General features: G+C 45.1%; 1 protein-coding gene and 1 pseudogene across 5 annotated transcripts in view; one reads left to right on the top strand and one right to left on the bottom strand.

The window, feature by feature from the left end:
• Window positions 1-9,026: 9,026 nt before the first annotated feature.
• LOC144148177 (ras-related protein Rab-1B-like) overlaps window positions 9,027-25,029 on the bottom strand; it is a 58,189-nt gene continuing 42,186 nt past the window's right edge. For all 5 annotated transcript variants that reach the window (XM_077679761.1, XM_077679763.1, XM_077679759.1 and 2 more), the window contains exons 12-13: window positions 16,582-16,713; window positions 9,027-9,278 (exon numbers count right to left, since the gene is read on the bottom strand). In XM_077679761.1, the coding sequence (XP_077535887.1) occupies window positions 9,084-9,278; window positions 16,582-16,713 (327 nt within the window). In that variant the 3' untranslated portion in view covers window positions 9,027-9,083. The remainder of the gene's footprint in view (window positions 9,279-16,581; window positions 16,714-25,029) is intronic.
• LOC144148178 (uncharacterized) lies at window positions 20,791-21,697 on the top strand (annotated as a pseudogene).

Raw genomic sequence — 25,029 nt, 5'->3', positions numbered from 1 at the left:
CATTATCACTGAGTGTGCAGTAGAATTCGGGGGCACTATGGCCAGACAGAATACCGGTAAACCTTCACAGGAGACGAAAGATCTCATCAGGAAACGGCAAACCATGACAATCTCCAGCGCAGCTGACAGAAAAGAACTAGCGGAGCTCTCGAAGCTTATCAATAAGCGTAAGACAGCTGACATACGGAAGTATAATCTGGAGAGGATCGAATACGCTGTAAAAAATGGAGGTAGCCTGAAAGCAGTGAAGAGACGTCTTGGCGTGGGGAAAAATCAGATGTATGCACTTAAGGATAAGCAAGGCAATGTCATCACAAAGAGGGATAAAATAGTCACAGTGACCGAGGAGTTCTACAGGGATCTGTACAGTAGCCGAGAGATCCAGGATAATGCCGAACGAGACGATAGTTCAGAGGAGATAGACATCCCACCAGTAACGACCGAAGAAGTAAGGAAGGCTTTGAAAGAAATGAAAGGGGGCAAAGCACCTGGTGAGGATCAGATAACAGCAGACCTCTTGAAGGATGGCCGAGAAATTGTACTTGAAAAACTGGCAAACCTGTATACGCAATGCCTAATGACCGCAATGGTACCGGAATCTTGGAATAACGCGAACATCATCCTAATCCATAAGAAAGGCGACATGAAGGACTTGAAATATTACAGGCCGATCAGCTTAATGTCAGTCGTCTACAAGGTAATCGCTAAGTGAATTTCTACAACCTTAGATTTCAGTCAACATAAAGAACAAGCATGGTTCCGTAAAGGTTATTCAACAATGGACCATATTCACACGATCAATCAGGTGACACAGAAGTGCGCCGACTATACTAAACCCCTATATATAGCCTTCATAGATTATGAGAAAGCATTTGGCTCGGTCGAAACCCTAGCAGTCATTCAGGTATTACGGAACCAGGGAGCAGAGGAGCATTATGGAAGAATACTAGAGGATATCTACAATGGGTCTACAGCTACCATCATCCTAAATAGAGAGAGCAGCAAAATACCTATAAGGAAGGGTGTCAGACAAGGAGACACAATATCTCCAATGTTATTCACAGCATGTTTACAAGAAGTATTCAGAACATTGGATTGGGAACAGGTGGGAGTAAGTGTTAATGGAGAATACCTCAGTAACCTCAGATTTGCTGATGACGTTGCCTTGCTAAGCAACTCGGGGGACGAATTGCAAAGCATGCTTTCCGCACTGGGCGAACAGAGTAGAACCGTGGGCCTGAAAATTTATATGCAGAAAACTAAAGTAATGATTAATATCCTCGGGACAGTACAGCGGTTTGAGATAGGTGGTGAGGCAGCGGAAGAGGTAAGCGAATATATCCACTTAGGCCAAGTTGTGACCCCAGATCCCAATCATGAGGTAGAGATAATTAAAAGGATCAGAATGGGGTGGGGTACATATGGCAGACATTCTCATGAGGTAGAGATAATTAAAAGGATCAGAATGGGGTGGGGTACATATGGCAGACATTCTCAGATAATGAATAGCAGACTAGAATTGTCGCTGAAGAAGAAAGTGTTTAACAGCTGCATCTTAACGGTATTCACCTACGGGGAAGAAATTTGGAGGCACACTAAGAGGGTTCAACTTAAATTGAGAACGACGCAGCGGTCAATGGAGCGGAAAATGATAGGTGTAACATTCAGGGACAAGAAGAGAGCGGAGTGGGTCAGGGAGCAAACTGGTGTTAAAGACATATTAGTAGAAATTAAGAAGAAGAAATGGACGTGGGCAGGGTATGTTCTGCGAAGGCAAGATAACCACTGGTCATTAAGGGTAACAGAGTGGATCCCTAGAGAAGGCAAGCGTTGCAGGGGGCGGCAGAAAGTTAGATGGGCAGATGAGATCAAGAAGTTTGCGGGGATAAATTGGTCGCAGTTGGCACAGGACCGAGGTAATTGGAGAATAATGGGAGAGGCCTTTGCCCTGCAGTGGGCGTAGATAGGCTGGTTATGATGATGATGATGACACCTATTTATTCCTGTAAATATTTTGATCCTGCCGTTCTTTTTTTATTTTGCAAACGTCGCGTAGGGATCCTTAACATGCGCAGAAATCCGGCACATACGAGTATTTTCGCCTCCCCCCCCCCCCCGAAAAAAAATCCTGGGTACGTACCTGTTATTCACCAAGGAAAGGACGCTTTCCAATGGTGTGTTTGTGCATAGCAAGCTGACGGCGTACTCGAGGGTACGGACAGTTATTCGATGGCGTTTCATCGAAGCCGTTTTATCGAACGCCATGTTGTCGAAAATGTTTTTTCAGCGTTTTCATTTAGGAAAATTTGCGCTATTTTTTTTATTCTCTTTTGTGCTACGTAATTCAATAATCTTGTCTCCGCAGCGCGTCAGTATTGTTAATGAAAATTTGTAGTACTTATAGTAGCCCCCTTTTATTTCCTGCAGGCTTTTTATGTTTGGGGGATGCGCAAAGATCCTCTCCGCATATTTTTGTTCGGTTTATTGCGAAGGCTGAACTGCTATAAGCAATCTAAGTCTACGTCTGGACCCCATAGGTCTCATCCGCAGCATACCACGTCATCGTAGGTTATGCGCTTAAATGCCATGATATGGTTCAGAGTTTTTCATACTCCGCATTTGTATCGTCACATAGCTATTTTGGCGCGTCTGTCTGTGTATTTAAGGCACTCCTTAGGCTTGTTCATCCTCGCCGCGATGGCGCAAGGGCTAAGGCGGCTGTTAGTGGTGCTGCTAAGCCCAAGGTCGCGGGTTCTATTGCGGTCGTGGTGGACGCTTTTCAGATGAGAGCAAAAAGCGAAAACCGCCTTGCGTAGAGATTTCAGGGCACCTCACAGATACGTAATTGGTCAAAATAAATCCTGAGCCCTCAACTACGGTGCGCCATATAGCCGAGGACTTGCTTCAACTCGTAAAACCCTGAAATCAATCAAATCTGCGCTTGTCTGACCAATGTCAAAATACAACTAGACAGCTAATGAAATCCTCCTCCGATTTCTGCATTTCCAGCTCTTTATCTGCACGGTGTATATTTCCAGTGGGTTACCAAGCCTAGATCTCAACGACTTATCGAATTAAAACGAACGAAAAAAAGTGAGTTAAAAGTTAAGTCTCCATGCTGCCAGTTGGTTCGTCTTCCTCAGCCCTCTTTGTACCTCAACACGCCCCGGGTTTTTAGCCGGCCCGCATCCCTTTTTGTTTGGCTCAGTGCCTGTTTTCTTTTTCTTCATCAGTGATCTCTATGTTCGTGGTTCTTACGCCGCCGTACGCCTGGCCAGAACTGCGCTTCAAGATGCGGTTTTAAAGGCTTAATACAAGGTCGAAGATAGCCATAGTGTCTCTCCTTCTGTTGTTGTGACGTTGTTGCCTCCACATTGATTTGATTCGATTGATTTATTGCAGGGTTTTGACGTGCGGACGCAACGCAGGCGATCAGGCACGCCGGAGTAGACGGCTCCGGAATAATATTGACCCCCTTGAGATTTTTAACCTGCGCCGATATCTCGAACACACGGGCATTTTCGCTTTTCGCCTTAATCAGAGAAGGGGCCGCCGTAGCCCGGAATCGAGCCCGCGTCCTCGTGCTCAGCAGCACAACGCCTTTTACACAGAGCTACCAAGGCGGGTTTGATCGGATTCCTCTTATTCGACTATCTCAACGCCTTTCTGCTGCTGGAGGAGCGACTTAAGTAGCGCTGGCTGAATAATACGTTCTGCCAAAGGGCTACATGTGGTCACGAAGTAGTCGTCTCGGGTGATGAAGGACATGGGGGATGGGGCTACAGCAAACAATCAGTGCTTGTGGCATCCCACCTCCTCCTTCGGGGCGACACTTCCACCGCTGAACACCCCGCTGCCCCCCCCCCCCCCCCGTCGTCCATTTAAATCATATAACACTCATCCTTTCAAAGTCTGTGGCGTGATATTTGTCAAGATAGAACAATTGCAACCACGTGATCAGAGTAGGAATCGCGTGCAGACCACGTGACTAGAAAAATTGGGGAACGAAAGACTTCAGGTCACGTGATGGTGAGCGTTGACGCAAGGCGTATATTTGGCAATACCAATCTAAATACACCGAACACAACTAAAGAATATTGCGCACTGCGTTAAAGTTCGTAATGTGGTGGGAATAGCGTTTTTTGAAAAATTGTAACATACATGCTTGAGAGCTATCACTGAACGCGCAAGAAATAAGGAAAGTCGTAAAATAAATGGCCCGAAAACAACAAAAAGGTGGGGAAGACGCGTCAAAATATATATGCAGGCTCCTTCACTTAATGCACGGCCGAGACAATGTCGCATAAAACATGCTGCAGATTAGGCTAGTGCAAAGGGTTAATAAACAAAGTAACCACTGAAAATGCCAGTGAAAGCAGAAAAACCACAGTTTAGATAAAACGAACGAATGTGATTCGATAAAACGGCAGTCAGATAAAACGCATTTCTTTGATAAAACGGCGTTCTATAAGGTGTCATAGAACTGCGTACTCGACGATTGTCTTGATATTGTTGCACTGCACGCTATTCGCTTAATTAAGTGGTGAAGCACGTCCACCCGGCGTTCCTGAAACGCAAAAGGGGGTGTTTAACGGCTGGTTGGTACAGTACCTGTAACTTCAAGAAAACCACTGAAATGTTGGAACTAAGCAAGAAACACATAACATTGGCCGCTTTTGCGTGTTTATTGCTTAGTCCCATTTCTGCGCTATTTTCTTGAAGTTCCTCAAACGGGTTTATCTGGCTCTTCCATTCCTCCAGCTTTTCATTCGTGACACTCGGCTTGATGCGCGCGTAATCCATACTTTGCGCCGATGGCGGGGCAAAACACGGTCCTATAAGTAGGCTGCCGGGACAGCGGAACCACGGTCGCAAAACCGGGACGTTTCCTACCTGAATCGGGACGTGGTCTCACTTAACGCAATATATGTCGACGTATTTTGTTGGCTTTTTCGTGCTTTGTTGACCTAACCGCGTGAGGTCACAATATTTGTCTTTGTTTGTGCACTTTCGTTTTTTTTATTTTAGTTTTATTTCTAGATAATCGGGTTCTGGCGCTGTATTGGGTAGATGTTGGAGGCTTGGTTCTGAATTTTCTGTTGTAAATATTTTTTTCATTTTTTCTTTTTTTTTTCTTTTTTGACCAACGATTACTTTCTGCTTACACTTTCCTTTTAAACAGGACATCATAATGTCGTTAGCTGTTCGAAGGCTGCGGACCTCTGCTCGTAAACCCGTCCCACGTACCTTACCACGCTTCAGTCGTGAGCACCTCCATGCGCTAAATATAGGACCAACACTTACAAACATCAATGTATTCCTGAAGCTCGGCTAACTAGACACGGCTATCCTATCTCAAGAACCTTCAACAGATAAAGAAAGAATTAAGAAAATTGTTTTCTGGTGAAAAAGAGTGCAATTACAAAAGGAGCGAAAGAAAAGATTGGACCAAAGTCAGCTCCCCCCCCTTACCCAAAGTGTGACAAATATTTTTTGCAAGGGGTACAAACTAAAGAAAACGAAAGCGAAACTGGTGTTAAAACTGAAGAGACAATTACAACTATTACCTACAAACCAACAAAACTAGAGACCAACCCATGAACTACCAAGCGATCAACCTGAAAACAATTATCAGGTTAAAGACACCTAACTCACAACCAACCTTCCTCTCTTCTTGATATCTGTCGAAAATACAACTGCGACATAAAATATCCAAAAACAACAAGGTCGGTGCTACCACTTTCTCTAGTACGGGGTCACCTGGAACCAGATTCCTGTTTTGGCCACCTCACCAAGTTCCAGGTTTCCTATGACAAGTTGACTGCGACGAGTGGGCCAGTCACCACAAAAATGAGTGTTCTGGTATGCGTTCTTTTATTACGGGTTTTTGCCCCCCTAGATAAAACGTTCTATAGCGAGGTTTTTGAAAAGGATTTTCCCCGTCTGTTTTAGATGCAAAGCATCTCTTGCTCTCGCCTCCGTCGTCCGTCGTCCGTCCATCCACCGTCCCAGGAAGACACCGGCAACACTGCCGCTCCAGGAGCCCTTTAAAGGGACACTGAAATGATATGTAAACATTGCGGGATTACTTGCGAAAATTGTAGTCTGGAGTCCCCAGGCCATGTTTCGACCACCCTGGGCGCGTTTACGCGATTTTATTTAGTAGAAAAATTAATTACCCGCCGCGATGGCTCAGTGGCTAAGGCGTTGCGCTGCTGAGCACGAGGTCGCGGGTTCGATTCCCGGCCGCGGCGGCCGCTTTTCTGATGGAGGCGAAAAGCAAAAACGCCCGTGTGTACGAGATTTCGGCGCACGTTAAAGATCCCCAGGTGGTCAAAATTTATCCGGAGCCCTCCACTACGGCGCGCCTCATCGCCTGCGTTGCGTCGGCGCGTTAAACCATACAATCAATCAATCAATCAGAAAAATTAATTCGAAAATGCTGTCCTCCTCTCTTTACGCTCGCCCATTTTCTGCGGCGTTTTCGTGTGACGTCAGGAGGGGATAAGCTGACAATTGGCTGCGCGACTGCACGGCTCCCCGGCTTTCAGACAGAGTCAGTCGGCCCAGCGTTTCGTCCGCCGGCCGCCGACGGGTCTTCGCAATTCGTTCGCTCAGTTGAAACGAAGCCAGGACACGTTTGTGAATGGTAGAATTTGCCTTTCTTTACTTGGTTAGTTTGTACACTGTATCTAGCTCCAAGTCATGGTTGCTTCACACAAGCGCTGCACAAGCGCACATGCGACGCTTCGCTGACTGGTATTCCAGTAGGAAAATATAAGGCCCCTTGAATGCAGGAGGAGAGTCAGCGAAGTCAATATAGGTACTAAGGAAATAAAATCAACTGATATTTTTACCGTACAGCGTAAAACTAGGGTGCGGGAAGCACTTTTTTGCGCTGGGCGAACAAGCACAGCGGTCAGCTGCACGACTACGCATCTGCGAACGCTTTTCCGTCTACGAAATGCAATTGCTAGACGTGAGCTATTGTGGAAACTCAGGCGACGCTTACTGCACGAGCGCAATACAACAAATAGTCACCTAAGCTGCTTGAAATGCCAAAACTAAAGAAAAGTGTAAACTGGTTGTACAATATATACCCTATATTACCAATGCCAGCGGAGCCCGCTCCGTGTCCGAGCGGTCTGGGTTGCTAGGTATGCCACCGCCAGTATTTTGCAAGTCACGAGTTCGAATCCCCGCGGGTACGTGCTTTTTTTTGTCAGTTAACTTTTTTGTTTTCCGCCGATGTTTTCTATATTGAGTTCACCTTTTTTTGGGCCGCAATGTTCATGGCTCCACGAACTAGTTCACAAAACGCGCGCAGGCTGGCACTGGCGCGCTAGCGAGTTCTCGTTGGCGGTGTGTTGCCATAAGCACCGACTGCTTGCAGGCAGTGGGCACAGGCCAGAATGAACAGACCCTTGGCCTGGTGCGAACGTGCTTTTTACGACACAGACATGAGGGAGGCAAGCTCCAAATATGGGGGAAAGGCGCATGACATTTGGGCGTCTGCGGGTACGCGGAGGGCGTTCATGCACTGCGTAGGTTTCGCCTTGGAATGCTGCGTAGTTTTGCAATGCTACGATTCCAATCCGTCCTAGGAGGCTTATCTTTATGCGTTTTTACAGCTGACAACATGGCAGAAGCGCGGTACGATGATTACTGAGTTATTGAGAATGCCCATCCAAGAACGCCAACGGTTGTGTTTTAGAGAACCGAAACCGAAACCGAAACTTGTTTGGTTGCTCACCTTGGGCATCGTCCAATCACGGTGCCCGCTCCCCCTAACGTCACAGCTTTAGTTGGTGCGGCCGCCGCAAACCGCGCATGGTAGTTTTTCTTCTTTCGCGCTTTGTAAAATAATTACCGATTTGTCAACCGAATAAACGATGAAAAGTGTGCTAATTTGAGCCAGTCTACGCAGTGCAAGCAAAAACGGGAGCTTGACAAATTCACTTCAGTGTCCCTTTTAGGGGAAGCGTGCTCGTCTCATTCCGGCCCAGGAAGACGCCGGCAACACCGTCGCTCCAGCATCTCACGGTCGGGGCTATGTGCCTCCCTTGATGGGCCGCCCGTCCACACCCCACTGCGCATTCTCGGCTCATCTCGGGCCCGCCCAGGAAGACACCGGTAACACTGTCGCTCCAGGAGCCATTAAAGGGTAGGACACAACCGGCCGTTCAGCAAGCCGAGCATGCGCAGTGGGGGTGTGGACGGCGCAACAACGACAAGGGAGGGACATATCCCCGTCGCATCTAATAAAATTACACCATCTTCCCGTAGCGAACCCTGAGTAGTATGCGAAACAGCCATGGGCTCAACGCAATTTCCCATTTCGTAGTTCCGGTAAGTGAAAAGTGTTCTAGTTACCATGGAAACCAAACTGTAAATATAACGGTACCTACTTATCTCAACCTAACGGAAACGACTGGGCACTTGAATCGACCCTATGGCTGCTTTGCATACTACTCAGGGTTCCCCTACGGGAAGATGGTGTAATTTTTTTGTACGCATTACGTTCTTGCGCGAGGAGTGGGAAAACGGGTGTCCCCGTGTTTTAGTACCGTGAGTACATGAGATGGCGACGACATGAGACGACGATAACAGGAACTGCCATTTGTTTGTCATCAGATATCTATGGCGACACCGAGTAGGTGAAAGTGCATCGCCTCTATATATAGAGCGCAGTGATGGCTCTTTAAGCTGGCAGGTGATAATTATGTTGATTTATTATCAATAATCACTCCGAAGCCACTGGGATACGATCTGTGGAATATCTGCGCGGAATCAGGTAATCAACCAACGTTGACCAAACCATTGCTGAACAGTAGTTTTCGTCGCAATGACACTGACCCCAATGGTTCGCTTGGTTGTTTCTGTTGCTGCATACAGTAGCACTTGTGGTGTAATGCCAGTTTGGGGTAGCATTGTATTGTAATTGCTTAAGTGATAACTAAGCCACCTATAAATACACTCCGAAAAATGTCAAAAAATCAGCAGAGTCAAGAATACCAGATGGTTTTTTTATCGAAATGTATTGTTGTTTATACAAGCAAGCACAAGCAGAAAAAGTGTGAGCGCTAGCAGCAGCGACGCGCTTTCTGTGAAGCACCCAGAACGACCACGTCCTCATGGCCGGCGCGACTGTTCCTGCTTCTAGGGGGACCCGCGCGCTTTTTGATCAACCGGGTCATTGTGTTGAAGACTTCCTCCACGTTTGTAGCATTCTTGGCACTGGCCTCAAAGAATGGCATGTCAAACTCTTTTGCCCACTTCTGAAAAGAGAATAAATAAACATTTCAGAGTCTAGATGTCATTAGGTGGGCATGGCTATGAAATAATAAACAAACGGACGAAAAGTGTAACTTTATGCGCGAGTTTCTGCATTGAGACACTTCAGATTAAACATCAATAAAACCTTCTCGCAGACAGTTACATGCAACGATTCACTTTCTGGGTAAAGATGCGCGAGATGTGATTGTAGAATTGCGTAACTCCCCTTGGTCTGCGAAAATGTTTGAATGTAAAAAACGTTTACCTCTACAGGCAGCACAAGCATCTAAGTAGCTCTTTTTTTTTTGCCAGTAGACGCACGCCGTTCCCGTATTGAGCAAACAGTACCTCAATCACTCGTGTGGCATACGATGAATACAAAAAATATTTTAAAAAATTGGGCACTAGTGGTGCAAGGCTAGAGGTACAGCAGAGCTGCCAGCCTTTCTCCCTTCGTTGAAGACCCGGGTGTGGTACCTCCCATACATTTCCGAAGTTCCCGCTGAAAGCTTTTCATGACTGCCAGGCCCGGTTCGCTTAATCCGCAGGCTTTCACATGTGATAATATGGACCACGTTTGCACGCGCTGGAACCCGCGGCCAAAGGGGAAGCCTACGCCCGTGCTACAAAAGCAAAGGAAATGCGGCGCGCCCGGAATGCGATGATAGCTCAATCGGATAGACACCGGTTTCAAAACTAGAGAGACCCAGGTTCGGTTGCGAATACGGGAAGCGCTTTCTTTCTTTCGAATTGGTTACGCATCTTAATGTTCACCGCCGCTGCTAGCCCCGTACCTCTCGTGCCTTTTGGGAGGCCGAGGGGTTATGTTGCCGGTTTCAGAGAGTAAAAGTTCCGGGTCGGTTTCCCAGGACCTCCCTAACCACATTTTCTTCTTGAGGCTGCAAGGTTTTCATGTGCAATGGAGGGATAATGCTAGGCCTAAAAAGATGTGCTGTTAAAACTCTGCAAGCACTTCCAAACTAATGGCCAATACTCGCAGCACCTGGTCTGCAGAGTGAGCTGCAGGATTTGGTTGTCGCAAAACATTGTTGCTTTTCATTAGCAACCAGCTGGTCACCAGAACCGAGAGCCTTCCCTTTAATTTTCTCAAGGGTACCGGGATGTCGACAGTGCGTTTATTGTGTTCGGCTCTAAACACTATAAATCATTTACTAGGTTCGTCCCACCTAGTCGTCTTCCCGTTGCTGTAGCTAGCGGGTTTCCCAAAGGGTGAAAAGAGAACAAGGTGACCCGCGTGAACAACGAGTAAACGGGGTGCTGCGCTTCATCGTGTTTCTTTGACATTTACAGTTGTGCCTGCTACTTGTCTATAAACAGGTGCCGATCTGCAGGATTTGCCTGTCGGCGCGACTACAACAATCAAATTGGCTACCGTCAATTTGGCTACGACTACAGATCGTCAAGTTGGCTCGCACACTGGCAGTACTCTGTGCGCACTGGCAATACCTTCGGAAAGAGTGCTGATAATGCGAGCCAGCAGCGTCCACGTCAGTAGCTCAGTCATTGATGCAACAAGAAATGCAGCAATCGGTTTAATTCATTTACGAGCCCTGACACTGCACAGCAAGTATTGCAGGCTTTGTATCCAATTTCGCAAACAAACCTTGGAGGATTGAGCCTTGTGTGGCTGAATCTTCCCTAAAGGGTGAACTCATAGAGATAATGTACTGCTCCACAGACTTTTCGAGGTGGTTCTGTGCTATCAGGGACCACTGGCAGAACACCACAACAATGCTGTTCATGTTCCGCCACCGGATTACTTTCCAAGTCTACGTACGAGAGACATATACCACGTCAATTTTGAACTAACAATGGCGAAACCTATTTCATTTCGGGGGCCTTTTTGGCAAGTTCTGCCGCCCTTAGCGGCCTCAAAACCTTAAGCGCAGTGTGTCTGGATCATTTTTTCAAGAGCTGCTGTGTTGTCAGCAGGAAAAAAAGTTGTTACTCTCTGTATCTTTAAACGCATTCGACTCTTTTGCCGCAGGTCAAGCTTTTAATAAACAAACATAGATTTCCTATATGAAATCTTGACAAATAGAAAAAAAATATAACTAGCAATGGCGCATTCGAATCATTCATGTTTTAAACCCGCGTCACATAACCCATTTAGTTTTTGGTACCTATATATTTTGTGTTTTCTCTCAAAGCATCGTTATTAGTCGCCCATGGTAAGTTGGTGTGAAACACCTGCGTCAAGTAGCAGCAGCAACAGCGATCCGTTCGCATGGTAGTCGTGGGATCAATTTCTTTATTGGAAAATTTCTATGCTCGGATACGAAACACTAAATCTCTTTTGGAAAGTTTTTACAAAAATCCAAATAATAGGGCAGCCATGCTTTTTCAGTTTTCCATTTGGTTGAAGAAGGACTAATAACCGCTGAAGGAATTATTTTCTGCACTAAACGGCTTTTGCAGAACACAATAAATGTGTATTGCTGTGCCAAATACTGGCCTTGGCGACAAACATACTGTCCTGCATTACTTTAAAACTTTGAAAACTGCCTTCAACCACAAGCAGCCCTTGTGGGGTTGCAAGTGCTTCCCGGGTCATCAACATTATTGTGGTAAGGAAAAAATATTGCCGTGAACCAGGCATTCTGTTTGTTTACTTGTGTGATTGTTTCTACACAGAAGTGTTTTATGCCGGGGTTCAGAAATCACACCGATATCATACCCTTCACGGAAGTGATATCACTATAAAAAGTTTCATTGTCGTGGCGGCGCTAGGATTCGAGCCCACGATCTCTCTGGTCGCAACGAGAGGTGTGAAGCGGTCTGCCAACTTAGCCATGAAGTCTTGCCAGGGTAGCTGTACGAACGCACCTTATGTCCCTCCCTCTAACTTCTCCATTCATATGGTGCTGCCGTCTAGGAGTGGTGAAGCGAAGCAGTGAGTCATGACGCTAATGAGCGCCGATAGTTAGCGCCTCGACAGGGCAACTTATGGATGCGGAATCTTCTGTGTTTATCCGTCGGCCGCCTTGAACCATGCACCTGTTTGTTTACTTGTGTGAATTATTTTTACCATCCATCCGGCGTCGCCCTGCTGGGTTATCTGTGTATCCAGCGAAGTGCGTGTATTCTTTCATTCTTTTCAATTGTTACAGGGGTATCTTATTTGATAGGGAGAGTGCTTATCCAAGGTGTCACTAGCCTAGAATAATCTTCTTTGATCTTCAGTGTTCTGGTATAAATCGACGGTCCGCAAATAATCTTGCCGAAAGATAAATACGTACAGGGTAGACGTCGCTCTATTGGATTCGCTACGGCCAGTCTGCGTACGACTCTTCGTATACCTCTCCTACGGTGTTCGTCTTTTCTCCGAGTTTTTGTGGAGCACAGGTTCGCTCCAAGAAACTCTTGTTCCGTGACGAAAATCTGCTTCATCCTTAGATAAGTGACAATATCAATGTTTTATAACAAACGAGAGTATACTCCTGGATCGATCAAATTTTATTTGTATGGACAGACTTACATATCTTACAAGCCATACCCATCTTAACCGCGATCTACGCTCACTAATTACGGTTCGTCCCGCCCTACATACATAAATGCCGCGGAATAAGTTTTTCACAAAATAACACTCGGCAATGAAACTAAAATTACACGGAACTGTCCCCACTGAGGAAGTGTAGAACCCTTCGGCTCAACACATTTTGCAGTGAAATGGTCATTCTTCGCCTCAAGAAGCACTGTGTTTCTTCACACATTCCTGTGGTAGGCATGGCGAATGTTAGAGACACAGAGTGTGTTTTTTTGCGTGTGTGCGTTCACTCATCGGCTGGCATCATATATGATGCGGCTTAAATGATTTGGAAGCAGCACTAACTTCCCGATTTTTAGCTTCGGGTAAATCCCTCACATTGACGCAGACGACAGTGAAAACGATGACATCCACAGGGCAGGAAGATTTTAGTGAAGTCCGACGGGAGAGCCTGACGCCGCTACTTTATCCTGGCGGCATCGAAGGGGTTGTAATTGAAAAGAATGGATAAAATCACCAGTATTTCGCTTTAAATGATCGTGGTGATCGTTTCGAACGTACGGAATCTTGTCTTGCAGCGAAAGTGATAAAGAATGGTTAACATCACGAGTATTTTGTTCTAAATGATCGTGGTGTTCGTTGCGAACGAACGAGAATCTTGCAGCAAAAGTGATATTGGGTCCCTTTTTGGTCGTACTGGTCCTACCCCTCTCGATGTCAACTAAGTTTCCGTGAAACCTGAGCGCGCCAATTAAGTACGACATCACATATTTCTCCTTTTAGAGAGGTACATGCAGCATGTCTAACTTGCTATAAAAAGTCTGCTCAAATCCCTAAATCATCACGAATGTTCATATCCAAGATCAAGGGTGGAATAAAGGCAGAAGCATACTGAAAATTCTGCAGCAAGCTGAAATGTTCCAACGTACAAACAGGAGCCACGGCCATCTTGTCAACTATTTCGAACTTCCTTAATCTCACGTTACCCGCTGTGAACACAGAAGACTATTACAATATTTTCGGGCACAGAAAGTTTCATACTAACACACGCTAGGGGGAAATCTGCCGAGAGTGTCTGCGGTAGCCAAAATTTAGCAAGCATGTGGTCATGTGCCAAGGGGAAGCCTTCCATAGTTACTTGCATTACTTTCCAACATGCTGGACAATGGGCTGTGGCTGCATAAACTTTATTTACTGTTTATAAAAGGCTAGTTACACCTATTTTATTGTTTATAGATATATATTTCTGGAAATCGCGCGATCGCACCGCACCGTTTAAGAAGGAGTACCAGCGTAGCAGGCCTTCAGAAGCTATGTTGCCCTTGCTTTACAAAGGCTCAATGCACGCGCAGCTCGCGTCTTTATTTGCCTAGACTCTCGTAGCTCGCACCAACGGGCCGAATGAACTGCGGAAGAAAGGGTGCTCTTGAAGGGGTCAGCGCGGATGGTGCGGCGACATCCAGTGGGGATGTCGAATTGCACACGACGGCAAGGCAGAGCTGTGTTTTTTATTTAAGCATATGGGATGTTAGGCCTGCTACTTCTAAACGGTACTTGTTGGGCGGCGTCTCAAGCTAGGCTGGTTTAAGCCGGTCTAACGAGACGACTTATTTGCCGCCATTCAACAGGATTGTGCCCGTCTTCGGCTTCTTTTTATGTACAGGGTAGGGCCCATCGTAGGAGCGTGTAAGGGGCGCTGTTAAAGCATCTCGCCTGCGGAAAACGAGGGTAGAACATGCGAAGTCGGAAAGTACAAAGATGCTGCGGTCAGGAGGAGGAGAGGAGACTGGCCGCAGGTTCTGAATGCAGTACTGCAGATATTGGATGTACTACAGCGGCTGGAGCGGCACCTTGTTCTACGCTTCTCGTCCTTACCATGGTACAGCCGTCGCAACCTAAATGAACGTGGTGCGAGGCAGCATCAGGCGGAAGAGGTCCTGACGGCACAAGGTTGCTTTGTTCAATCATTCGTTAATCCGGGGCACCCCTGCCGGAAATCGCGGGGTCGAAGCACAGAACCCGAGACAGAGTACCAACGTGGCCGGCTTTCAGAACCAAACTGCCCGCCCTGTGCTCGCCCATCAAGCACGCACCGCTCGTTTCTTTCTTAACCTCGTCTTTCGGTGCAGGAGCCAGGGAGCCGACGAAGCGCGTTACAATATCTAACAAGCAAGGTCGTCGCCAGAAATTTGAAATGGTTCTTGCCCCTAACCAGAAAAAAATGTTGCCCTGTATTTGGCATTGTCGTCAACGGCGAAAAGTGATGTTGTGAACCACGGCTCTCTGCTGCAGAACAAGCTTCCATCTAGTATACGTTTGTATCAATATCTATGCCCCGGCACGGAGGAATGCCGACTCAACTGCCAGGATCTAGCCAGGAAGTTAGCTTCCCGTTTTAGTGCATTCGGAATAAGTATGGCACAGTTTTACGTAACCTGCTGTGGTCAATCTTTGTGCTTACGGCTGGTCCATAAATGTTTAATGGCGACTAAACCAACCGTCGGAAATATCAAGGGGACCATGGCGGGTAGCATATTTCCAAATAGACAGCCATGGCCGTTAGCGCCTGCAGAAAAAAATGGTGGACGTGCTACCCACGAAAAACGTCATACACTTAGCAATTTCCTTATCAATAATATATCTTTTCATTGCAAATAAAAGCATCTCGAGCCTACAACAAGGCTCCTTGCCCCAGAAATATACTTTTTGGCATCCCCGTAATCGAGGAAGTGATGTCTCAGCTCGCTGCCCTTGATAGCGCATCATCGCACCCGCGGCAATACAGTTGGACCTCGATTTACTGAAGTCACACGGGCCAGCGAATTATTTCATAAAATCGGGAACTTCGTAAAATCGAGAGAATGACAAATTTCGTTCAAGAGAACGTAAAATGTATTGGCAACTGTCAAACCCAGTAATATTCACGTACGCCCGCTTTGTGAACAGCGGGAGCCCACACTTCTCGTTGCTGGCAGTGAAGTCAAAGCATCCGCGGCACCTTCGTGTGCCCAACAAACCGCCTCAGAAGGTGGAAGTCATCCACCACCTGGCTTGGTGTGGGCACGGGAGCTTCGACAGTATCCTAATTGTTCACATCTTCGGACTCCTTTTGTGCGTTGGAAACAAGCTGCACTATGTACTCATCGTCGACAACTTCTGTTGCGTCAAAGTCTGCGTCTGCGCCGACGTTCCCGAGGGCATCGAAGCTCTGATCTTCGGTTTACCTCATCACGCCGACGATGCTCTACGCAACAACTCGGTGATGCCTATTCCTGCTAATGTTTCGGCCTTGTGGAGCTCGACGCAGCCTCGGAAGTAGAATTGTGGAAGCCAGCATGCCAGGAACAGTTCACAACGATCAAAGGCACGGTTGCTCATCTCGATTTTCCCGGAATGCTTCATTCAATCGAGTTTGACGGCGAAGTTTGTTTTGTTGTTTCGAGTTCATACAAGCATTTAAGCCTATGGGCGACTAGACTTGAGGGGGAACCCGAGTTTGTTCGTTAAATCATAAAATTCGCAAAATCGGGTTTCGTAAAATCGAGTTTCAACTGTATTATGACCACACCAGACATAAAGAAATACGTCAAACTACGCCATTCATCTGGCATCACCTTTGTGAACCAATATGTCCAAATGTCTGCAAACTCTTGTCTATGAAATCCCGCATAAAGCGGGTTCGGCATAAGGGCTTGACAATGCGCGCGCACCACACGAACACATATTTTAGAATTCACCTGGAAGTCATATTTTAGCTCAAAAATACAATGTGTCGACTTTGCATAACAGTCACTTGCCTGTGCTTCCCTAGGGTTGACGACAGCCTTGTCTGTCAGGTCACTCTTGGTGCCCACGAGAATCTTGTTGCAATCCTCACGAGCATACCTTTCTATGGCTTCCATCCATCCTTTCAAGTTGGTGAACGACTCCTGCAATGTATACATTGTGTGTAAAGGAAGAAACACCAATTGATCTGCTAAAGGCTTCATCTCCATAATCACTTGGCATTGCCTGGTTTGCTAAAGAAATAGTTTGTGCCACTTGGCCGGGCATCTGCTACCTCGGAGGCATTCTCTATTGCTGGTTTCGCGTCAGCTCTTCTAGATTTGAAATAAAAAGAACATCAAGAAATATGGAATTGTTAATAAATAAGACAAGTAAATTCCAAAATACTCAAACAATTTTAACAAAAAAACGGCCACTCCGTTTTTCTTTCTTTTGTAATTATTATGTTGCGTTTTAACTGAATAGGGACTCATATATTTTTTAATCCCTCTTACTTAAAGCCTTCTAATATAGCCTGTAAAGCATTTTGAATGCATAAATAGCTGCAATAGGAGCCGACAAACTCTCTAGTCTACAAATTCATCACATCGGTGTCAAAACTTCGGTAATATGGAGTCCTATGCCGTAGTGTTGAGAATCCTATCCAGCACGCCGGCCGGATCTATGCGGGGGCAGTACAATCTATCATACTGAAAAATCGCCGCAGGTAGGTTTTGCCACAACACTCCACATAACGCCCAATGATCGCGTTGAAATGATAAAATTCGGTTAATGACGAGGCCTAGCATGCTATTTGAGGAAGAACAGTATCTGCGCTGTGAGGGCGACGCCGATGCACGCCGTTAGCTTTTCTTACAGCGCAGGCTATATTTTTTGCGCCTATGGCATGCTTGGCCTCGTTATTCACCGCATTTCCTCATTTGAACGTGATGAGAGTGTCGTGGTGAAGCTCATAAGCGGAGATTTTTAAGACCGACACTCCTTCATACAGGTAGAGGGATAGTTTTAATGCGTAGCCTTCTTTGCCGAGTACCATCCACAGCCACGAGAGTGTGACGCCCTGCATATCCACAAAAATGCAGATTTCGCGAAAGTTCCAAATGTAATCGTTTGAATAACGTAGAGACAATCGTTCGGACGAAAGTTTGAAAAACTAAAAAATAAAGTTAAAAAAATTACGCAAGGTGTCAAATAAAGTATCGCATCGCATTTACACAATGATCTAGATTTGGCGAAAGTTTCACACGTAATTATTGTAATTGCATAAATCGAGATATTTCGTTCAATAAATTTTGAAAAACCTATTTATAACTACATTATTAGAAAATTACAGAAAATGTCAAAACGTATAACGCACGGCATTTCCACAATATTGAAGATTTCGCGGAAAGTTTCACCTGTAATCATTATAATCGCGTAATTGGAGATAATTAGTCGAACAGGATTACGCAAAAAACAAATATTTTACTGGAAAAAACTCCCACTCAAGACAGGCTCATAAAAATGCTACGCAATAGTAGAACATACTTTGAATTACGGCAGGTTTTTTTCTTGATGGTTAATCCTCACTAATCTGGCCAATACTAAACCTCACAGCTTTGTTCCCACCAAATGAACAACTCTAATCTGTTCGGATGTCTAGCAATATTTATCTGGTAGAGAACAGCACCCGTGATACCTGCCCCAGGTTAGAACCGGAATGATTCGTTTCTTATAGGAACCATTCATTGCGTTAGCAAGCTGATTAAGTAAAGCTGTAGACTGGGCTAGTTGGTTATTCATAGTGATCAAATGTAGCGCAGCAGACACACACGGGACGAAAAGAATACACACGTATGAGCAAGCTGATATTCTTAGGAGCTGGTGATTCATGTTTTATCATATGCGCCAACAGTACTACCAGAGTCCTTCAACACTAAAGCATTGAAGGACTCTGGTACTACGGCGATGGTGCTACAAGCATCTTCCGCTTTTACCAAATAGGCTACAATGAAGAACACCCTGACAGCGGCGAATGTACTACAGGGAAATGGTTTAGTCATTCAGTTTCGCCCGTTTCTTCTGTTCTCATTCGACTCAATATTAGAGTAATACTTTTTGGTTTTGCTTCAAGGCTTTTTTCAAGAAAGATCACCTTCTCATTACTGTCCTCCCTAATGCGAAATTTGTACGCAGCGCGAAATGCAGTCTTCCCGATCCTGCTGCGTCTCACGAAGTGATCACGTGATCAGCGAACGCATAACGGCGCCCGCTACTGTCCCATTATCTAGTAGCGCTTAGCTGCAGCATAGCATATTGTTGCAAATTGTCTTTTAACCTCCCCCTCAAATTGACATGTGGTTCGGATGAGCCACAGACGGTGGAGGAGCACTGGGGAAAGTGCGAGGGAGAGCGTTCTCCTCGACGGCAAAGCCTGCACAAAGTGTGAGGGGAAGGCAGTGAGACATACTGAGCCGTAGCGACGGGCTGGGAGATGACGCTAAAGCAGCATGTGCCGCCCTTCCCCTCACACTTTCCCTAGAAGCTGCACCGCCGTTTTTTTTTTTGTGTGCCTGGGGTGGCTCGTTCGCGAGCTGGGATAGGTGGACTCCGCCATCTTCGCCTTCCCAGCCGCAAAACCCCTGTACCGGGCGTCCAAGTGCTGCGCACTCAAAATCTCACAGGAATTAACACTCAGTCTTTTCACCACAAATGACCGGGTTAAAAATATCATCGTACTCCGGAACATTTTCGCAAAAACTTGGACACCAAGAAGGATGATCAAGATCTGGGCAAAACAGAAAGTTATTTTACTTCGAAATCTAATATCTCCAGAAAATGCTGTCCCGGTACATCTCACCCGAAGTATGCGTATATCGCAGCAGATGCTGGTGTCCCCCCGATCGCCCGCTGTTGCAATTCTTTGAATACACCAATTAACGGAACAGGCGTAAAGAATTACTTTTTGCGTACTTGTATTTTAATGATCGCATGACACTTTTGTAGGAAGATATAAAAGAGAACATAAATGAACAGATATACTCGTAAAATAAAGAAACTACTGCCGCGCTGTTAAGTCAAAACTGGTCACCCGGTTTTATATCTCTTGTGCTTAGGGGAAAGCGAACAGCAGTGCTTCTTTTTCTAACAGTATAGCAATGTTAGATTGGTGTGTACTTTTCAATGTAAATGTTATTTTAATTTTTTTTTTGATCCGGGTCTTCCTTATTCCTTTGGCGTCTATCGCTGCATGTAAGGAAGAACAGGCGGAAGGTTCGAAACGCGCGTGTTGAAAAAAAAACACTAAAGAAAATGTTATTTCCCTCCTGAGCCTCTTCAGCGGTAGCGTATGTTTTGTGCTATAAGCAGCTATCGAAATGATCATTTCCTGAAAAAATGACCTCAAATATTGCTTAATTTATTCTTGCTTTGTTTTCAGCGACTGCTGCAAAGCACAGTTCTGACAGCATGCCACTGCGCCCATTTTTACCACCTTGACGTGTAGCACTTCCTCTATATATTATGCTCTGGGTGTTACAATAGTTACAATAGTTCCGGGTGTTATAGTAGTATACTAGTTGGTAACAAGTTGGTAACAGTTGGTAACATGGTATACATTGGCAGCAGCGGCAGCGTCAAAGAACAATCGTCTGATGCAGCGCTTTGCATTGTTGCAGATTGCCAGGAAATAGCTGACGTCAACACCATGAGCATCAGGACCCCCGCCCCCCTCCCCTGTGTTCTTGGTGGGCGTACACCGAGCTGCTTGAAATCAAGCCAGGAATCCCGCCACTACAAGCAAACAGCGCTGCAAGTCAAGGACGCACTATAAAACAAGCCCGATGGACCCCGCTACAGCACATTGGCAGCAGCGGCAGCGTCAAAGAACGATCGTCTGATGCAGCGCTTTGCGTTGTTGCAGGTTGCCAGGAAATAGCTGACGTCAACACCACGAGCATCAGGACCCCCCCCCCCCCCCTCGCCTGTGTTCTTGGTAGGCATACACCGAGCTGCTTGAAATCAAGCCAGGAATCCCGCCACTACAAGCAAACAGCGCTGCAAGTCAAGGACGCACTATAAAACAAGCCCGATGGACCCCGCTACACAACATTGGCAGCAGCGGCAGCGTCAAAGAACGATCGTCTGATGCAGCGCTTTGCGTTGTTGCAGGTTAGTTGTTATATTCTCGTGTGTTTTTTCCTTCATTACTTCTCTTGCTGCTGCTGCTGCCAAGTGTGACAATGTCGTCAACTGAACAATGTAAATTTGCCGTGTACAACTTGTCCCGAGTGACTCGGTTATAAAGTGCAGTGACTGCAGTAGCAAGTATCCACCGGGAAATGTGCCGGAGTTTCGGACACAACGATAAAGTCAAAGGGCGAGCCGTATCGCAATGCTTGGCGTTGCGCAGTATGCAGACGTTCCAAGTCTCGGCCACAGCCGCCCGAGAAACCAAGCTTTGACCCCGATACACAGGATATACGGACATGGCTGAGATCAATTCATGAAAAACTCGAGTACTTGATGCCATTGAAGGAAACTGTGGAAAGCATTGAAGACAGTGTACAATTCATGAGCGAACGTTAGGACGAACTATTACCACGCACAGAGCGCAACGAGCAGGAAGTAAGGGATTTGAAGCGGAGGCTGGAAAAAGTGGAAGCTCAGGATGACGAGCTTGTACAGATGAGACGCGAGGTCGATGACCTTGAATGGCGAAGCAGGCGACTTAATCTTGAATTTCACGGTATACAGACAGCTGAAAACGAAGACTTGGTCAGTGAAATCAATAAGCTTGCAGCCAAAATAAAATTGCCCCTTCTTGACAAAAATGACATTGTAGCCATCCACCGCCTCCCTTCCAAGAAAGATAAGATACCCGGCGTAATCTGTCGCTTTACGAAACAGACCGACAGGTATATGTGGTGGCAGAATAGGAAGAAACTGTCTGATGCGCATGAGGACTGGTTCTTGCTGGAAAATTTGACGAAAAGAACACGCACTCTGCTTTTTGAAACAAAAGTCTGGGCCAAGTCTAACAATTTCAAATACGTATGGCACCACAACAACAAAGTACTCATGCGTAAAGTAGATGGCGACCCAGTGGTGGTGGTTACTAATGCTTGCGACCGCGACCAGCTCAGATAAGATGAAGAAAAATAAAGCCAACTGGAAATACCATGGCATCCGCCCATTCCGAAGACTACGTGCAACCGCACGCTTTTGATAAGCACCTAGGTACTCCGTTTTCAAAGTCATGTAAATGTCTACACTTAAACGTACGATCCATTCGAAACAAAGCAGTCGACTTTTTTCTTAGATCAAATAAAGCCATCATTTTATGTTCTTATGTTAACTGAGACATGGTGCACAAAACAATCCGAAGCCTTTCGTAAACCATCTTATCACACTTTCTATCTGAATCGCCCCACAGGCCGTGGCGGCGGAGTTTGAATTTTGGCTAAAAAGGCATTTTCTTGTGAAATGATACCTGAATTTTCTGCGATGACGCATGACTACGAAATATTGACCATAAAACTCCAAGGCACTCTTCTTGTTGTATGCTACCGTCCCCCAAGCGGTTCCCTGACACCTTTTTTAGAATATCTTGAGACACTTCTTGATTTTGTGAATAATAATCAGCTTAATGTAATTTGTGGTGGCGATGTTAATATTAACATGCTGAAATGTGATACCGCGCAGGTTAAGCTAGAGGTTCTGTTAAAGTCAAATGGTTGCCGGAACGTAATTACACTACCCACCAGACTCGCGGTCAACTCATCATCACTCATTGACATATTCGTCACAAATTTACACTCGGAAAACATTCGAACCGGAGTACTTGTATCAGATTTAAGTGACCATCTCCCTATGTTTTTATGCTCTAAGGAACACGTCCGAATTAAGCGAACAAATACAACTCATCAGGTGCAGCACATTACAGAAAGAACTGTTGCTACTTTCTATGATAAAGTAGCCGAACCCGTTGGAACAGTGTATATAGGGAAAAAAACGCGAACAGCGCCTATGATGAATTTTGTAAAATATTGAAATCTATATACGACGCTAGTTTTCCGTATACATCTTTTAAGAAAAGAAAAAAATCAAGAAAACCTTGGGTTACGGCTGAGTTATCAGCAAGAATCACTAGAAAGAATGCGCTGTACAAAGAATTTCTCAAAAATAGAAGCCAAGAAGTATTTAAAACTTACAAGGTATTTCGTAATGGTTTGGATAAAGACCTCAAAAAGGCGAGGCGAGACTATTTCACGGCTTCATTTAATTCAACTGCTGGCCGTGTAGACGTGATGTGGCGAAAACTAAACACAATATTAAACCAAAAGATTCCAGCTGAAAGAATACACCGTCTAAAAATAAACGACGTGGAGGTCACGGGAAAGGCGCTTGCAAATGCCTTCAATCAGCACTTTGTTAATATTGCTTCTCACACTACAGTGCGTAATGACCTTAGGGATATACCTCACATTAACAGCACCATTTTTCTTGTTGATCCGGTAAATCACTGTCAGATAAGTACCACAATATTGAGTTTAAATAACAGCAACGCCAAAGATTTCGATGGTTACCAAGTTAAACCAATAAAGCACGTCCCGCATCTACTCGGCCCATGTATTGCGCATATTTTCAATCTGTGTATAAGTCAGGCTATCTTTCCTGAAAGGGTGCAGATTGCAAGAGTGGCAGTTGTCTTTAAAAAAGGTGACCGAAATGATATGGGAAACTATAGGCCATTATCGATACTTCCCGTTTTCTCTAAGATTCTCGAAAAAGTAATACTAAAGCGACTATCGCAATTTGAACAAAAACATAACATAATATCGGAGTGCCAATTTGGGTTTCGCAAGGGTTCCAGTACACAACACGCTTTGCTGACACAAAAAGAACATCTACTCACATAACTTGAACAGGGAAAGCTTGTTTTAGGAATCTTCATCGACTTGTCAAAGGCATTCGACCACACTAATCACAATCTGTTACTTGAAAAGCAAGCGCGGTATGATATTCGGGGAAAGGCCGGATCACTGGTGCGATCTTATCTTGAACACCGAAGCCAAATAGTTACTGTGGACGGTTCTTCCTCTGATCCTTTGCCAGTTCTAGCAGGAGTACCCCAGGGCAGCATTTTAGCACCTTTTTTATTTAATATGTTTGTAAATTACATAGTCAGTATCGGGCCGCATGCTAAATTCGTCATTTATGCAGACGACACCACTATATTCTTAACTGGTAGCGTAGCCGATGGTTTAATTGATGATGCAAACCTAATTTTACTTAAACTAGATCCATGGACGCAAAAAAATTGTCTGAAAATAAACATTGCTAAGACTAAAGGTGTACTTTTCCGGGCCAGAAATAAAACCGTAATAATCAACAACACAATATCTTTAAGATCAACCGCTGTGGAAATTGTACCAAGAATTAAGACTTTAGGGGTAATTTTTCACGAAAACCTTTCATGAGATAGTCACGTAACTTCCCTCATCGTGAAGTTATCGCAGGTAGTTGGCTTACTGTACCGCCACCAGCACATATTACCACGTAACATTATGTTGTTAGTACAATACTTTATTTTTATTCAGAATTAATTATTGCCACTTAGTATGGGCATCAACTACGCAAACGAATCTACAGAGTATACACAGATTACAAAAAAACTTTATTAGAGTTCTCGAAAACCTTCCTACGCGTTCACCTACGCAACATTTATTTCCGAAATATAATATAATGCCTATTGCAAAAACGTTCGATTACCTACTGTGTAAAGCTGTAAAGCAGGCTACGCTTAACAACTCCCCCTTTTTTTCTAAATTAGCAAAACTTCAAGAGAGCACCAAAACATACCGAAAAAGACATGTTTAACCGTTCTGTGTCAAAACGTACAAAACTACATATGGACTGCAAACCCTAGAAAATAAACTTCCAAGACTATTAAATGAACTAAATCGCCAGGACATCAGACTCCCCAAAACGACTTTCCGAGAACTACGAGATTATTTTAAAAAATGTTGAATGTACTGATTGTTTGTTGCGCATCGGTACACACGATGTCAAAAAGACTACTCTTTCCTCTATCGAGTGCCTCGTATTGATGTCCCTACAAAATTGTATTGTTTTTATTTTCTTTCTTTTTCTACAGTGTATAGCCCTGTCTTTGACTGTGTTATTCTTTGTATAATAAATGATATTATATTTTTCGTATGATACATGATATTATATTCTTCATGATTCTTTGTATAATACATGATAGCATGTGCAGTTTGTGTAATGCCGAAGTACGTGTAGTACCACAGTACGGCTTCTGCGTATTTACTGTGTTGGCAGTTAATTTTCGGTCCATTTTCTTTATTTTTTTGCTCTCTCTCTTTTTCTCTTCTTTTCTTTTCAATATACAAGTTGTATTTGATGTTGCCGTTACGCTGCCCAGTGCTTGGGGGCTTGCAGCTCTGTCAAGCTGTCGA

Source organism: Haemaphysalis longicornis, unplaced genomic scaffold (genome assembly GCF_048455015.1).
Source record: "Haemaphysalis longicornis isolate Haplotype H1 unplaced genomic scaffold, Haemaphysalis longicornis Haplotype H1 scaffold_8, whole genome shotgun sequence".
Taxonomy (NCBI): Eukaryota; Metazoa; Arthropoda; class Arachnida; order Ixodida; family Ixodidae; genus Haemaphysalis; species Haemaphysalis longicornis.
This window is presented reverse-complemented; position numbering and strand designations above follow the sequence as displayed.